This window comes from Haliotis asinina, chromosome 6 (genome assembly GCF_037392515.1).
Source record: "Haliotis asinina isolate JCU_RB_2024 chromosome 6, JCU_Hal_asi_v2, whole genome shotgun sequence".
NCBI classification, from domain to species: Eukaryota; Metazoa; Mollusca; class Gastropoda; order Lepetellida; family Haliotidae; genus Haliotis; species Haliotis asinina.
In genome coordinates this window covers 47,179,040-47,197,666 of record NC_090285.1, presented here as the reverse complement: position 1 = coordinate 47,197,666, position 18,627 = coordinate 47,179,040, and the positions used below count along the sequence as shown (strand labels likewise).

General features: G+C 41.4%; 1 protein-coding gene across 1 annotated transcript in view; it reads right to left on the bottom strand.

The window, feature by feature from the left end:
* Positions 1-1,246: 1,246 nt before the first annotated feature.
* The window catches only part of LOC137287915 (DNA polymerase theta-like), a 40,731-nt gene continuing 23,350 nt past the window's right edge, over positions 1,247-18,627 (bottom strand). Inside the window, exons 16-27 of the mRNA XM_067820289.1 lie at positions 16,197-18,366; positions 15,481-15,615; positions 14,885-15,178; positions 12,179-12,391; positions 10,682-10,809; positions 10,058-10,418; positions 9,419-9,598; positions 7,307-7,491; positions 6,533-6,644; positions 4,629-4,753; positions 4,219-4,360; positions 1,247-3,075 (exon numbers count right to left, since the gene is read on the bottom strand). Of these exons, the coding sequence (XP_067676390.1) occupies positions 2,837-3,075; positions 4,219-4,360; positions 4,629-4,753; positions 6,533-6,644; positions 7,307-7,491; positions 9,419-9,598; positions 10,058-10,418; positions 10,682-10,809; positions 12,179-12,391; positions 14,885-15,178; positions 15,481-15,615; positions 16,197-18,366 (4,284 nt within the window). The 3' untranslated portion in view covers positions 1,247-2,836. The remainder of the gene's footprint in view (positions 3,076-4,218; positions 4,361-4,628; positions 4,754-6,532; positions 6,645-7,306; positions 7,492-9,418; positions 9,599-10,057; positions 10,419-10,681; positions 10,810-12,178; positions 12,392-14,884; positions 15,179-15,480; positions 15,616-16,196; positions 18,367-18,627) is intronic.

Sequence of the window (18,627 nt, the reverse complement as noted above, 5' to 3'; positions counted from 1 at the left end):
TTATAGGTCGAGTGGGATAACACGCCGCGCAAGTTGCACGTGCCACGCGAGAAGTCCGTGCATACCATGCTATTCGTGGAAACCACGAGCTCCCTTACCGTGTCTGTCATAGTCGAGACCAATTTTCTCTGGTAAATTGACTGGAAATTAATTTAACCCTCGCTTTGATGTTTTTCTTGAACTTCAAACGGTGTGATCGGAATTTCAAAACGAATAATGTTCAGCCTATTATCAGAAAACGTTGAAGGCGATTATATCTGTTTTAAGAATGTTTGACGTGGAATTATTTAACACTCTGCTATGGAGTTAGAATTATTATTATTTAAAGTTGGATATTATTTAAAAATATCACACCACAAAGTAAATCTTAACACTGGTTTTGGAGTGACGAGGTATTTTTATAAGTAATTTTAACATCAAACATATTTCATATTGTGGAAGATTCTTTTCCCAATGGGCGACTCACTGAAACTCATGTTGGCTTCTTTTACCCATGCCATCTATCCAGAATACATAGATCTATCCTCAAGTTGTCAATCACTGGATTTTCAAGTCTAGACTCACTTATTTACAGACCACCATCGTATAGCTGGAATATTGCAAAGTGCATCATTAAACAACAAACATCATATTCCTTCAATGATCTGATATCAGTAATCTGGTTTGTGTGCTGAAGATCGCTAACAATAGGTCTTTGGCATGTCATCCTTTCCCAGTTGGGTAGAAAGATTCCCATGACATCAATTTCTGGACAGCCTGGTCTAGCCTAGTTGTACATGGTTCGATTCCAACCATAGATACAACATGACAAGCCAATTTCTGGTGTACTGCAGTGAATTTGCTGGATTATTGCTAAAAGTGGCCTAAAACCATACACAGCCACTCACTGTCATACTTCTCAAGAAGGGAGGACTATTCGGTAGCCTAGTGATTAAAGAGTTCTTTCATCACGCTGTGGACCAAGGTTCCATTTACCATATAAATACATTGTGTGAAGCCTATTAACAACTACAATTTGATCTGCCCATGTCGTGTTAGGGACGTGTTAGCCCTCTCTCCAGGGATGGTGGGGTAGCCTTGCGGTAAAGGCATTTGCTTGTCACGCCGTAGACCCAGGTTTGATTCCCCTCATGAGTACAATGTGTGTAGCCCATTTCTGGTGTTCCCAAAAGAGATCTTAGTGGAATATTGCAAAAAGCTACATAAAATCATATTGACTCACTTACTTCTCAACGAGAACAGAGAAAACAGATCTGATAATATTTATGTTTGTCATACATATTTACAGAAAATTAACATGTTATTTCATTATTCTACATCAATCATAATAAATTAGAATGAAGTAAATATCTATATTTAGTCTGAAAAGGTCTGTCTCAAAACAGCTGCATTATCGTCAAGCCCCCAGAAAAATGGCAGTGCTTGATGAATCAATTCATTGAGAAAGTTCATTTGTTCACCTCAGTCTACAAAAAACTGTAAATACAAAACAAAATACATTACTTGAAAAAGGTTAAGAACATTTCTTTCATATGTTCATAGTTAATAAATGAGATTAACATGGCGGAAGATAAATAGATTGTATGCTTCTCCCTTGAGTAGTACGGTCTGAAGTACAGGTAACAGGGCCTTTTTGTAGCAAAGGGTAAGATAGAAAGATGTGTACACCAGACTGCATTACCCTGCAGAGAAGCATACAGCTTAGGCAAAACAGAAAAAGTGAAATGTTTCTTGGGCTTTTGCACGTCACTTTTATTTGTGAGTAATAATTTTTTATTGCCATTCAAAAAGAATAATTTTGTCTTTGCTGCATCCCAAAAATTCATTTGTCCATTGTAAGAATGCATGTAAGAATGAGTGTGACTGAATCTACAACTCGTTAACACGCGCTAAACTTCCCAAGTGAGAGACAAAAATAACAATCTGTTCTTCCCTCGTTACTTTTTTCTATCAATAATTAATAAAAAAGTCCTACCATCTTCGTCTTTTTTTAACAAAATGTGTGTCCAAGAAACATTTAATTTTTTGTTATGCAGCCTTATAATACATAAGATAATAATTTCATATACATATGAGAAATCAAGTTTTCCTTAAATCATTTTGAGTGTACGTAGTATATCTACAGTCAGCACCAGGGATCATTCATTGTGTATGTGGCAACAAACAAGATCATATTCAACCTGAAGCAGATCATGAGAGGCAATGGATGACATTTGGCAAATTTCATTAAGACCTGTAATTCTACATGACATATCGTGTTGCATGGCCTGAATGGAGTCTGTTGAAGACATAATTACTGAAGGCCCTGGGGATAAACTTCCAGTGTGCTTATGGAACCTTGACAAGCTACATCTGCAGGAATGTGGTTACATGTACAAGAGGGTTATAAGACACCAGACTATTCACATAAATTCTCAACTGTAGTAATGACATTGATGACACCCATGTCTACATTCAGAGTTTGGGCTAGTGAATTATTTTGTCGGCTAGTAACTTGATTGTCTGACTGGATAGCAAAATTTGGAAACTATTTTGCATCTGGCCAACATGTCACACCACGATACACAAACAATAATAACATGGCAGAAACATCAAGACACAACACTACAGAAAGTCACGTTAAGACAATCGATCCCATGACAACACAATGTTCCCATCAATCTTCAGCACTAATATCACTAACTCTGTGGACTGTCAGCCATCTTTTGATGTTGTTTGATTTATATAACTCAATGGCCAAATAACCTGACAAACTGATCTTTGAACCACATGCCAGTGAAATCATGCCCTTAAAGATAATTCTGTTTGGCACACAGTTGCAGAGTTTATCTCCATGTTATTTCAACTGTATCTCCTCCAGAGTCCCCCAGCTTGCCCCAGCCTTGACCTTCACTGGGAGCTTCACAGAGAGCTTGGTAGCACTCTCCATGTGCTGCTGGATCACTTGACCTGCTAGAGTTACCTCCCCTTGGGAGACTTCATAAATGAGTTCATCATGCAGTTGCAGCACAAGGAATGCTCCCCTGGGAATGTCACTGGCCTGGGATGGAAGCCTGCGTCCATTCGTTTGTGTTTCTGTGAACACAGGAAAATTTGTTAACGATACAATCTCATGTGACCAAAGTCGGGAACATTTCCCTTGACAAATACTCCATAATGGGCTGGTATAAGTGGACACTTGTTGGAGGTTGTTACAATAATAGCTCTTGTATCAGATGTTATCAATTGTTAACAAGGTGTCCGTCCCTTTTGATGGGGCTGTTTGACAAACACCCACTTGCTGCAATTATCAGTGTGAAGTATCAGTGTATGGACAATTTGTATGATTACTTGTTTAGCTGTCACGCACACTGACCAGATTGCAGATAACGCAGACGTGTTCACCGATCAATTTACTTCATGCTGATTAGGTACTCAGTGTGGTGTAAGATCCTTGATTGTATCAATGCATAAGATTGACATTGTTTGTTATATTTAAACACATCATGTCGTCAGGTGTCAATATTGTGGCCATTGACTGAAAGTGAATAATGTAATATTATCACTGTTAACACAAATAACCTTTATGAAGAAAACTTTCTCAAATACGAAAAAAAAACCCTAATCATCACAATGTCAATTTAATTTGTTCATCTGTTATGAAACCCTCTAAAATATGTGCGAGTGAGTGAGTTAATTTTAACGCCGCTTTCTGCAGGATGATCACTCACCTGCCCAGGGTTACCCTACCCACAATGCAAGAGGTTCACTCACCTGTCCACCTTCAACACACCCAGTGTGATTGTCCATCACACCCTACTCATAATGCAGGAGGATCACTCACCTGTGCATCTATGACACATCTGGTGTGATCATCAATCCCACCCAACCCACAATGCAGGAGGATCACTCACTTGTCCACCTACGGCATACCTGTTGTGATCGTCAATTCCACCCTTCCCACAATGAAGCAGGATCACTCACCTATGACACACCTGGTGTGATGGACGATCTCACCCTACCATCAATACACGAGGATCACTCACCTGTCCATTTACTAGACACCAGGTGTTACATCCACCCTGCTCACAATACAGGAGGGTCACTCACCTTTCCATTTATGAGACACCTGGAGTTATATCCACCCTGCCCTCAATACAGAAGGACCATTCACCTGTCCACCTATGACACTGCAAGTGTTACTATCCACCACACGTACAGTGAACGAGGATCACTCACCCATCCACCTCCGACACACCCTGTGTGACTGTCCACTCTGCGGCAGGACCCTGGCCAGCTCCATCTCCACCTGAATCATAGCTGCCTTGACCACATCTGCGGCTGACCCCTGGACTGTGGTGTTGACAGCCTGACGTGCAGCCTGCAAGGACAGTACATACACCAGCCATGCCTTGTCATCATAATCATAATGAAACAATAATTTCAAGTGCCTGCATGTCAAAGTTGCGAAGGAAGTATTACAGAAAGTTATATGATAAATAGTTGACAAACAATCGGGGACACAAGAAATGGACTTCACACATTGTACATATATGGGGAAAAGAACCCAGGTCTTCTGCGTGATGAGCAGATGATTTAACCACTTGGGTACCCCACCTCTATCAGACAGCATCCCCTACAGTGTGTACCTGTGCCCTTGAATGTGGGTTGACATCCTTGATGGCTGGGAGGTACCTCTTCCTTCCTGAGATGGTCTGGACGTAGCCATGTTGTATACATGACTCAACGGTGGACCGCAGGAATGTCCGCAGACCTGCATAACCAACATACTAATATCATTTCAGGAAATTACAGAAGACACTCAAAGATCTAGTAAAATGTACGTTTCTGAATAAATGAATGCTAATATCAACATATGTCATATTTGGGATTTCACTTTCTCAGTAAAATACAAATTGTAGTACTTCTTTGGTTGAGTCCCATCCGGGATTCAAACCCGCACCCTCAGAGTCAGGCACCCTATCGCCAGCACACAAAGTCAGCCGCCTAACCCGCTCAGCCACCGCGACTTCCGTCTAACCTGCTCAGCCACGTGACTTCTGGAAGTTGCGGTGGGTGAGCGAGTTAGGCGGCTGATTTTGTATGCTGGCGATTGGGTGCCTGAGTCTGGAAGTCGCGGTGGCTGAATGAAAAATATAATTTATACTTATCCTGACTCATGAACTGAATCTGAACTCAGCTACAATCATGTTTATACTTTTGAAAAGACTTTCATTCACGGGTAAGATTGGCATCTGAATCAGGCAGAAATGACGTGACGACTCTGTAATTCTACTATTACACATTATTGTAGCTACATGAACGGACATCAAGTCTGAACCAGAAAATCCAGTGATGGATATTGTAAACAGTGATCCATACCCATTCTTGTATGAGTATCAACAGTCAATAAACCTCGCTAGCAGCTCCAACCCTATAATGACCAGCAGATTGCTGGGGACTGTTCAAACCTGTGACCTCAACAACCTGACCAGGCTAGCTATTCTTGAAACGTTCGTAGCCCTACAAATTTCTTAAGCCCATCCTTAACACATTGGCTATGATCAAAGTTCAGAATTTTTAGGGCTATGACTGTTTTGAGAATAAGGTTCCTAGAATCCATATTGACAAATTCTCATCTCTGATCTATACTAGGGAGGTATATATTGTTGGTAATTGTTCCTTATTTAGTTCCTGTCAATCAGTCCCTGAACTGGAAAGTGAGAACATGAGGCAACATACTTATCAAATGTTTAAAAGTCTCATGCAACCAAAAAGTCAAACGTAACTAAAACACAGTTATCACTTATTCATGATATATAAAATGCATTGTTGATTAAGAAAAAAAATTAAACAAAATTATAAGCATATAATCGCAAATCAAAAGTGCAATGTTTTGTCTTGGGTTTACCTCCCTCTAAAAAAAGCAGCCGTGGTACCGATTCCAGTCAGGGCAGGTGGGTGTGCACTTAAGTGTAACGATGCCTTTGTCATTGGCCACTGGTTCATTTGACAATATGCTTAGCTGGCTCTGTGTTTTGATTAGACTATCGCTCACGACCTCATACTCGGGGCACAGGTATACTGTTTCAAGCTTTTTGAACCTATTCACTGTGCATGCATTATAGGCCCAGCGCAGCACAGGTGTTGAAACCACTTCCCCTCAAGTGCTGGGGGTAAATTAGTTGAATTGGCATTTTTGATGATTTGTTTTGGTAAGGGCATACTGAAAGGTATCAGAATCTGCAAAGTTGTGTTTTACATTGCATGTGACCTTTTATACATGACTATGGTACGACATACATAATACACTGAGGGAAAGAAATAAGGGATCAGATGAAAGGACATAGGTTCCATTATTTTTTTCTAGGTTTCTTCACAAGCTATGTATCACAAGACTTGTGAAAAAAAACTGGAAAAATAATATGGGAACATTTGTGCTTTTATGTGATCCCTTATTTTTTGCTGCCAGTATATTAACAACTAAAAATCCATTGCCTGCAGAAACACAGGACAGAAGTTGCTGTACTGTACCCTTATGAATGAAACCCACCTGGGTACTTGGCCTTGAAGGTTTCCATGAAGACAGAAGCATCGTTCTCATCAACCCCCAGCTGTTCCCCTAGTGCCTTGGGGCCGATACCATACAACATGCCATAGCACACCTGCAGCCAACAAGAAATACAGCCATTATACAGCCAACGAGTTTTCGCACATCTTCAAAATAATATGTGTGGCATTTTAGCTTTTTCCACAAAAGAAACAGTTTTACTATCTCAGCTGTTGTTAGATCAAGAGGCAAAACAGTTAGTGGACATAAGCCTCCAACTACTGGCTCTTCTATAGTAGCACACAGGTATAGAAATGATTGGTTTCCCATGTCTCTTAGCAGAGAAGGTGTTAAACTAAATGTCAGTGTGTCTTCAGCCATTTGTACATATTTGGAAAGTTTTGACTATCTACCATTCATGACTTGATAAACAATTCACAGTACGACAAGCAGACTTATCTGGCTTATCCAAGCTAAACAATAAGTGCTACAAAGAACATGTTTACCTGTCATAATGATGTGAGAGGGTTTTCACGACCAACCACAGCTTTTATAAATTACATCATCCTCTCCAACACATTACTGAGAGGAACACTACAATAGGTTACAAGTGCTATGAAAGTCAACCAAATGTGATTAGATTTCCAAGATTAACTCTTGAAAAATTTGTATTTGTTTGGCATGATAAAGTATGTCAAAACCCTCCTTCCTTCTCTGAAAAGTTGTATGAATGGTTGAAAGAAGCATTTATAAAATCACATACAGCCTTCTTAGTACCTGTTTAGCCTGCGCCCTCTCTATGCTGGTGATGTCATCAGGGGAACAATTCTTCCACTGAGCTGCAATCAGCTTGAACACGTCTCCATCCTTGTTGAGGATAGACATGAGTTTACTGTCCTGGGACAAGTGGGCAATGATCCGCAGCTCTAGCTGAGAATAATCCGCAGCAAGCAGAACGCCACCTGGGAGGAAATCGTTTGTAAGGTGGTTCATGACATCCTTAGCTTGCATACGCTGAGAGCATGTAATTAATCAAGTTTGGTCAAGACACTCTCATTGTTGATATCATGAGCAAAGATCTATCCACAAAAACTTCAGACAAAGAATGCTTGGTGAGTGAGTATGGTTTTGAACTGCTTTTTATAGTCTATTTCCAGTGAAAACATACCAATGAATTTCACTTTACACAGAAAAGTAAATGAAATAAAGTGAAATTATGATTGTGAATCCTAATACTTTCACCTTGCTAAGTGCACATTTAAATCTCAGAATTTTAGGATGAAACTTAGGATAAAAGTTGTTTAACAAACGATCATAGATTCAAATCATTATACATAGTTGGAACAGTGATACAAATGCATTTGCAGTACAGGATGAGCATCAACTTACACCAATCCCACTTGTTCTCGGTGTTTTATTCAATGTGCACACACCCTTGTAATGCAAACTAATAATAGGAAAATAAAATATGTTGGTTTGTTAAACAACTTTTATCCTAACTTTTATACAATTCTGATATTTAAATCTTCTTAAACTATGAGGTTCTGCAATCATGATTTCATGGCAAACAAACTACAGCAATATTCCAGCAATATCGTGGTGGGGTACACCAGAAATGGGCATCACATATTGTACCCATGTGGGGAACTGAACCACTGGCATGATCAGTCAACACTTTCACCACTAGGCAGTCAAAGTAAACTTATCCTCAGTACTTTTCATTACACCCCACTACTGAGTCTAACAAAACCTTATGGGAGGTTGCGTCAGGTAACCTTTGAGATTGACCAATCAGAACAAAGCTTACCAAATCGCGAAAGTGGACATACACACATACCTTTTGAACTTTTTATCTCGAAAAGGTTCGTGCCCGAACGATTCCGAATGCCATTTAGCATATGCTCGCTTCCCGGTGATGCACAGGGCGTATGTACAACAATGACAACGGTGAGTAAACAGTCGCTGAAAATAGTGTTTTTGGCAATATTCAAGGATGTTATCTTGCGGAAATATTAGCTAATGGTAACCATGTCAACAGAAACCCCAAAGCGTATATACTGCAGGTCAAATAACTGTGTCATATGCTGAATTTTGTTTGTGGAGAGATCTGTGTCAGTGACCTGAAATTTTTTTAAAGTCCCTCCGATCCCTAAATAGTAGCCATTGTCTGACTGGTTAAATCTATTTAACCATCTCACGTTTGATTGGATGGTCGTTGGTCACTGAAAGGTTACCTGACACGACCTTCTGTTAGGTTTTGTTTGAGTCAGTGGTGGAGTGTAACAAATCACACTTAGACTGACCACTAGGCTACTCCACCCCATCCCTGCTTGGTAGGGACCTTCCTTATGGGAATGATTGGTTTGTTGTTGAATGCCACGTCCAGCCATATTGAGGCTATATGGTGAAGGTTTGTAAATGATAAAGTCTCGACCAGACAATCCAGTGATCATCAATGATGTGTTTCAACCACGTCATCAAGTCCGACAACCTGATCCCATTACTCTTACAACAAGCATGGGTTGCAGAAGACAGATTCTAACCCAGATCTTCACGGATACTGGTAATAATCAAATCTGAATCAGACACACTTATTGTTGATGTAATGGTCAATGATCTATTGACACAAAGTTCAATCCATGAAGTTGATTCTTAAAACCTAGGATGCTTACTGAGTACCATTTCTAAAGGAATGATCAACTTCTGCCAAAAAGAACACTAAATGATTTTGGTCATGGAGATGTCTATCTCATGGCTAATCATCATAAATATCAGTCAGCATTAAAAATCATTTTGTTGACAATTAATTGGCTGAGGGAACAACAATCTACAGAGAAATTGTGAAGTTTTTCTAAACACCTGTCATAAATCTTCATCACTGGTGCTCACCTTTAAAGGGAACAAAAGCATGTCTCATGCTGACTGCCACACTGACAGACTTGGCACTATCTGTTACTCTGGCAACTTGGCGACTCCCTCCAAGAACCTTCCTCTGCTTAGAATTACCTCCCCTTGGTCTGAGTGCTGGCATGTTGATAGTGTTGGCTGGAGGACTCTCACCAATCAGGTCTGTTCAAGCAGAGGTTAAAACTGGGAGTTAGAGTGTGGGGTATGACTACAGTTCACATTGGATCATACCTTGATCAGCACATGATGTGGCCAGCTGCTATCTTGCCACTGAAGTACAGTGACGCATACACAGTTTCCGTTATACATTATCTTTCAAACCTTTACTTGGAAACGAAGTAAGTTCAAAGCATGTTTCTTTTATGGAACTTTTATTTAATGTACCTCTTCCTGTTAAGCGTTAAATATTTACTTTGAAAGTGGTCCTAGCAAATAACATAGAAGTTCCCTCAAACACTGAAATGTTCGCATGATTCAGTTTGTAAATTTATGAAATGTATGAGAATATTTGTTGCTGGAATATCATAAGGTCAAAAACTTTTGTAATCTATATAGAATTTAATGAAAATGATAAACTAACCTGTCAAATTCAGAAAAATAATACCTACAAAATATACCTACCTGGCATAGCAATTTCAAAATCTTTAGGGATGTTCTGCAGATTTGGTTCCGACATGGACACTCTCCCTGTTGAAGTGTGCAGCTGACACTCCCCGAAGATGCGGAACATGTTCAGGTGTGAACAGGGGACCTTCTCCTTTTGAAGTGGGAAGACTTGCTTGGTGAGGGCGTTGCAGATCCGTCTCCACTCCAGGATTACCCCAGGAAGTGGATGGAGGGGCTTCAGTTTCTCCAGGACATCCTTGGAGGTGCTGTATGAGGTCTTCTGACGTCCTCGCTGACCTCGGTTGCCCACTGTCCGTGGCACAGGGGCGGAGTTGGAGTCACCATTGATGGGGAGCTGTAGCTCCACAAAGAGAACCTGGGGTTGAGGTCAAAGGGTAGATGAAGAAATTATTTTCCAGATTATGAGCACCCTTTGGGACCCAGAGCAAGCCCTATACCTATTGCAAAACATAGGTTGCACTTCACCTTTAAATGATTGTCCTGAAGCTAACACTGTGTTTGTGTGTGAGTGAGTGAGTATGGGCATGAGTGTTTGTGTATGCACTCAATCAAGCGACATAGAAGTGTACGGTATCATAGTATCTACAAGCATCAATTAAGAGAAACTGTAAACTTTACCTGCCCAACATCATCTGTAGAAGAGAGGGAGAATGGGTGTTTGGCCAACTCATAGGCCTGACTCTCAAGGGCAGTCAGCTTGGCCTCCATAACAGTCTTCTGACTGTCACACTCTGACTCACTGAAACCTGAAGTACAAACTTGTCAACAGCCAATTCAAAATACCATCTATTTGGAAAATTCAAGTGACACAACATAAAATCTACTGTCAGGGTTTCAACACTGAGGAAGTTGTCTCCCTTCAACTAGCTCATTGAGTGTCTTTTTGCTCTTTACTTTTTGCTTCTACTTTTGATTTACACATCAGAACATCAGAACACAATACATCTTACCTGAAACACAAACCCAGGAAAATGTAATTTCTATTTAAATGCTTTCCTGTTTCAAGCCACCAGCACATACTAAATCTGATTTGTGCAATTTGAAGATATGGAAGGATACTCCAAAGGCATTTTATGTAAGTCTCAATGTAATTCCTCGTATCTCAACGCTGGAACCTTGAGATATCCTGTTAACCCCATTCTCGATATCTCCAGGGCATACATTCCAAAAACTCTCAATTATACCCTGGATGCATCTACAGCCAATCAGGTGTCTACGCTGGGAAGTTAAGCATAGCAAACACAACTCACTGTCCCGTTTTAAATTATCTAACTGATTAAAATTGGCAACACAAACCATACACAGGTTCTCTGAAAGAGGTAGAAGGGGTTCTTGCATATACGTTTTCAAAGTTTTGGATCTGTCAATTTGTCTGTACGATTTCCCCCAAATCTGAGTCACACTGCGAACAAACCTTCTCTGTTGACACTGGCAAGCTCGGCTGTAACTGCGGCTTAGCTACTGTGAGAACGCGGAGCCAGCAAAGGGAGGTAATAAAATTATCGTAGATGCAACCAGGGTATAGAGAAGAGATATCAGAACGTATACCCTGGTGATACTGAGGATGCATTAACCTATGAATAACTGAATAAACAAGTCGGGGGTGGGTTGGATTTGGGTTATGAACTAATGTAGATCTTGACATTCTAGTATGGTAATATTGATAGTTTTGTTTATGATGACAATATCAGGCTATGGGCACATGCTACAGACTAATTGCAAGAGTCATTGCACCGTAACTGTCTTCCATGTATGTCTAGCCAGTGCCACTGGTTATAACTAGTGGATATAACAGTGTTCAGGTTCCTACAGGTTTCGGTTTAAGTTAAGGATTTGGAATATTGATTACTAACATAACAATGGAACTCATATGTTTCTATTGCATTATAAATACCAACAACCACTGGGAAAAACATCAAAATAAAATTTCCAACACATTTTCAAGGTTTCTAATGAAAATGTGTTGGATTTTGTGACCAGACAGTGGCATGTTGATGCTAAAAATACAACTGCCATGACATCCAATACTTTAGGGCAATTTCGGGATGTAACTTTGAAAACTCTCCAACAACTGAAGCAAATGCAAGTTGAAAATGACTGAAGTACTTGTCTTACCAAATCCATTGAGCTCCATCCTTGCCATGGTGAGAACAACTGGCATCTCAACATCACAGAAGGCCTCAGTCAGACCCTCGTCCTTCAGCTTCTTCATGAAAAAGGCCATGAGCTTTCTGGTGAGGACACTTTCCACTGTGGCTCTGTATCGTCCACTGCCCTGGGGTAGGGGTGCCAGCCCCACACTCCCCAGCCCCAGCCCACCTCCGATATCTGCCATAACACATCATTATATTACAACACCTGTCATTCTAACTGGTCTGTTGATGTGATGTGAATGAGCAATGTTCCAACAATATAATATACTGAACTACAAAAGAAACGTCACACTTTTCAAAGTCATCTTACTCACACCTGATGTGGAATTTGATAGGTTGACTCACAGTTTATGCTATTGTAACATTACAAATATGGCATTGACCATTCATAACATCATTTTAAAGAAATGAGATTTCTGAGTAGGATTCAAACTCATACCCTTTCCGTGAACATGGTAATGCTCTCCAACGCAACTTTCTGAAAAGCATGATGCACATGCAAATCCCTGGTCTAGTGGGTATAAAAAGGACCCCAAACCATCATCCTGTCATTCGATTCCTGATCACTGTCACCATGCCACGTTCGAAATCAGAGGGAACAAGCCATCGGACGTCTTCACGCTGGTCAACGTCCACGGGTCATTGCCAACGACTTCAACTGTAGTGTTCGGACAATCGAGAGACTGCGGGAGCGGTACAATGCAACCAACAGCACTAACGATCGTCAGCGCAGTGGCCGTCCCAGGGTAACAACAGCACGTCAAGATCGTCATCTTCATCGGGAGCACTTGCAGGACCGCTTCCGCACAGCGACAGAATCGGCTCGAGCGACTGTTGGAACCCACAACAGACCCATTTCTGCAGCAACAGTTCGCCGTCGGCTGAGAACTTTCAACCTGGCCTGTCGACGTCCTGCTCAGGGTCCTGTCCTGACAGTTCGACATCGTCGGGAGCGTCGTCTGTGGGCCCAACAATATCGGCACTGGCGCTATCAGCAGTGGAGGACTGTCATCTTTTCAGACGAGAGTCGTTACTGCATATCCGTGGCAGATGGCAGAGCTAGAGTTTGGAGAAGGAGGGGTGAACGGTACATTGATGCATGTCTTATGGAGAGGGACTCGTGGAGAGGACCAAGCATCATGGTTTGGGGTGGCATTGGACTGAACCACAAACTTGGACCCCAGGTCTTCCAGAATATTGGTCCAGGTCGAGGAAATGGAGTGACTGCTGTCCGTTACATTGATCAAGTGTTAAGATCGCACGTTGTGCCACATTTTGCCCGTCTTCCAAACCACGTGTTTCAACAGGATAATGCACGTGCTCACACAGCCACGGTTAACGAGGGACTTCTTCCAACAGCACAACATCCGCACATTGCCCTGGCCTGCTCTAAGGCCAGATCTGAACCCAATTGAGCACATATGGGATGAAATTCAGAGAAGGATGAATGACCTTCGACCAAGGCCGACAACTGCTGCAGAACTCACGACAGGTTTTCATGGCCTTCATCAACCACTTGATACAATCCATATATAGGCGTTGCATGGCAGTTATCAACGCAAATGGTGGCCACACACGCTACTGACTTCAACCCTGAATGTCAAGGACATGACCTCATCATGTGGCACCATGTGTTGTCAGACTTGTTTCTGAGGTACTTGTTAATCAACAGGACAAAACAGTTCCTTCAATTTCAACCTTGAATAAGAAATATATTTCCACATAAATAAAACAGTTTGCAATACATACATGTACGTCGTTTCTTTTGTAGTTCAGTGTAGATGCTATATATCTGTAGTTATAATTTCACCTCTTGTTAGAATTCTCTGTTGTTCAGATTGCCTGCTGTTAGACATTTTTGTTTTATTTGAAAACATTTACATGATGAAGGATCACTGGATTGTCTGGTCCAGACTTGATTATTTACAGACCACTGGCATACAGCTGGAATATTGTGGATTGTGGAGTTAAAATTAATTCACTCATGTGATGAAGGGACAGAAACAGCACTGTTACAAACAATACAAAAATTGCTATTCACAAGAAAACAACAAAAAGTAATAATGTCTTGCTGAAGAAACTAGAAATACACTCAGGACAAATCATGCATTTAGGTACAAATACTTACAAAATTTTGTCACAACCATGGGAAGCAAATGAACAGAGTGAATTGGTCATTTTAAGATATCTACGCTAGTCATTTAGCCAGTGTTTTCTCTGCTGCAATATTAACACCTTTGGCAAGCCATCTGTAAATAACAGGTTTTGTCAACATGTTTATTCCATAGCTTGATAAGCAATATTCCACTCTATATACACTCATGGCTGTAGGTCATACACAACACCTTTGGGGCAGTTGGGTAGCCTAATAGTTAAAGTATTCGCTTGTCACACTGAAGACATGGGTTTGATTCTTCACATGAGCAGAATGTGTGAAGCACATTTCTGTTGTCCCCTCAGGTGATAATGCAGGTACACTGCAAAAAAAATGTCATAAAACTAGACTCACTCACACACCCTAGTCACAAGCAAAGGTGTATGTGAGGGTTGGGGCCAATTCTGACCCCCTCAGGATGACACCATCTGACACAGTACTTAATCTGACACAGTACTTTAAGATAAATCTAACAGAGAGAAAGGGTTGATAAAGTTATTCCTCGGAACCTACTGTCAATCATGAAGACCTCCAGGGGCAGGTAGTTGGTGACCAGCCCCTGCATGTTCTTCTCCCTCGCCCCTGGGTCAAGCATCCAGCTGGCAATACGGGGATCCTGCACACGCCCCCCAAGACACAGGCCAGTTCCCCTAGCCAGGGTAGTGTACTGGGACTTGACATCGTAGGACATGACAGTGACTGAGTTGGTGTGACCATGTTCCAGCACTGACTTGATGCTGCTCAACTTCTCTTCCAGTGAGAGACTTGTATCTAGAGGGGGCGGGGCTAGTGTGTCATCGGGGTCACCTGGTAACAAGGATTTACTGCATAGAGAACTACATATGCATTAAAACAAGTCAAAGGAATTTTTTTGTCTGTTCGACTCCTTGGACAGCAATATTGTAGCTATAAGCCTGTAAACAGTGGACCCAGCCCAGGCCATTAGTCCTGACACTGGTAGGGTATGGTCGAAGTCTTAAGCCTGACCACTTAATCTAACTAAGACTCACAAAGGAGCAATACCAACACTGACTAAGAAACGATTCAAAGGTAATCAAAGGTATGACAATGAAAATAAAGTTTAACTTAGGAGCACTACATGAACTTACTGATGTCACTGACAGTGGAGAAGGAGATGTAGTAGGCGTCCCTGTTCTCCCAGGACACTGCCACACCTACAATGACACGGTCGTCACCGTCCACTTCAATCCCAGGAACAAGGGAGGTAACTGACTTCCTGCTGTCTGATTAGAAATACAACCACCAGAATTATCTTACTCAGTTAATGTCAATATGATGGGAGACCATGTTTATTTTGTTAACATCCACATGATCTAGAATGCCTCTGCATATAGACAATTATTTCAAACTATCTCAAAACCTCTTGCTTTGTAATATATTCAATGCACATGATCTGTTTCAAATTCATTTAAACAATTTTGGAACAATTCGTACCTTAAGTCACTTACATTAAAACAGATTTGCTGCACTCAACTTATAGTTATTATTATGCCACCAGCATATCTGGTGTACTTATCACATTTCGTAACAAGAGCCAGTCACCCTCATCATAAGGTGTCATCCTTCAAACTAAACGAAATTAATCCAAATCACCATTGCATACATGCAAAGACAGAGTGTTGGTGATATTAGCTTTAGCATTAGCTAGTTCCCAGACACGACAAATTTAAGAGCTGACATAATAAATCTTTATCGCATGTTTAAAACCAGTACATTTCTCTTTGGTAACTTGTCCAAGATTTCCATTGTTTCATCATTCAACACTTGAACAGTATGTGTCTCAAAGAAGCTGAACAGTACTCACTCCTGATGAATTTTCCTCCTATGCCAACACCAGCCTGAGGTTGACAAGGTGGCTTCTTCTCACATGCAACACACAGAGAGTATTTTCCCTTGCTTTGCCACTCTGTGATGAAACTCTCAAACAGTCTCCGGTCTGCACAGACATCAATGATGGTAAAGGATTCCTGTGTAAGCAGAATATCTGCATCTCCTATTCCAGTGGACTGTGACAGTGGAACATGTGATGACACATCATCTCTTTCACAACTGGATGAAGAAGCATCTGTAACACCAGATCTCTTCATCTTCCTGTCTTGAGGTGCTTCAGCATCTCTCTCACATCCTCTTGATTTGTCTTTCATTCCAGGATTATTAACATCTGTAAGAATATTCTTTACTGGACCTGCAGGCTTATTCTTAGGAGTAGTAGACTTACCAGCCTGTGTCTTGAGAACTGAGGCACTGAGGGGCGCCTTCCTACAGCTTCGAGCTGGCGTCACCCTAAGACAAGGTGACATGACGACTTTGTTTCCATCAGGTGGTGTTGGTGGAAGACAGTCACTCCCGTTGCTATCATTGTGGGATGTACCCAGTCCAGGTGTCTGTTCATCTTTCTTCTGCTTCAAACAAATATTTGGTGAGGAAGCCTGTGCCTCCACACTCGTCCTTTTCCTCTTCGGCAAAGCATCACCTATGGATATATTGTCTGACTTAGTCATTTTGTTATCACAGTTTGAATCCATATTATTTGATTGAACATTGTTGCCATCAACAAGTTTTTCAACCATGGAATATGTTAAAGAATCTCCAAAAATGTTATCTGGTTCGTCAAATTCCATTAAAGGTGACCTTCCTTGTACCTTTCCATTATTCCTTTTCACAGAATGCTTTGACTGAACCTTAATAGTTTCTTTATCACAGTTGCGTTTTTGGGACAAATCACAAGGGTGACTAGTACTGGGGAGACCTTCCTTCATCCTGACAAGGTTTTGGGCAACAGGAGTTTGCATAGTTTTGCTGAGACTCTTCCTTACTCCTTTCTGACTGTTGAGGAGAGAGCAAGAAAAAGAGTCTGTCATGTTGAGGGCAGCTGCCAGGTCCCCCTTCAGCAGTTGCTCATCATAGTCACAGGACACCGGGTCATGTTCTGAAGTAGGTTTCTCCAGCCTCTCCCTATTCTGAAGCATCTGTTCAGTATCACATTGACCTCCAGGATCATCTCGTCCAGCTCCTGTTTGAGATTCATCTGGTGTTTTCCTCGTCTTCAGACCAATCTCTACCACCCGTTCAACATTATCACAAGATCCTCTGGGACAGACTGTTCTATCTTCAGGGTGGTTGACCTTCACAGTGACCTTGTTGACCTTGTTGTCCTGTGGCTGCTTGTCTGGAATCTTCAGCTCAGTGTAAGATGTCTCTTCACAGTCAAACATAGTGGAGTCCATGAATGCATCTTCTTGATAGGCTATCCTCTCATAGTTGCTGGCTGGGATCAAACCATTGGAATCATCCATGTTACAAAGCGGTGATGTTGGCCCACTAGGAACTCGTTTCCCATTGTCACAAGTCTCTGAAGAACGTTTAAGGCTCAGGGTAGGTGGACAGCTCTCCAGTTGCAGAATCAAGTCATCAGAACCACTAAAATCCTTATCTCCCTCCTTGCTATACATTACAGGTCTCGTCTGTGGTTGATGACCACTTATAACATCAGAGGAAGTTGACCCTTTCTTTGCCCGTTCATCCTGTCCATGAACAGTGCCACCTCTCTCTTTGTCATGGGATTCATAAGATGGTCTATGGGTTGGTGGACAGCTCTCCAACTGCAACATCAATGTATCAGAACCACTGAAATCCTGACCCCCCTCTTCAGTGTACAGTGAAGGGCTTGTCTCTTTTTCAAGGACTTCAGTTTCTTTACTGGACTTTGTTCTATCTCTCTCAGATCCAACACAACTCTGTCCATGAGGCATGCAGCCATGACTTTGTGTGCCATGAGTGACACTTGCCTTCTCCGATACATCTCTAGCTATCTGGGTGTCGAGGATGAAGCTCTCTGTGAAGTCTTCCCCATCACACTCAGTCCCTGTGTTCCTGTCATTAGATGGAGAGTTAACATGTTCAGCACTGTTCTCTGAACTTGACTTGGGAGATTGTTGCGGGATATTGGGAGAGTTTTTGACATCCAGAATCATCTGAGAGGTGAATGAATCGGTGAATAAGTCTTCAGTGAAGTTGTCCTCATTTAAACTTGCTTGTTTTTCTATTGTCCCTACTGGTTGAAATGGAATTGCATTTGGAGACTTATTAATCACACTAGCAGGAAGTACTGCAACAGGTAGTTCATTTGAATTTGATTTTGAACTGGAAGAATTTAGTGGACGATTTCTGGTAGAAAGATGAACATTTTCTTTCTGTGAGTGTTGACATTTTTGGTTAGGAGGGCAACTGTTTTG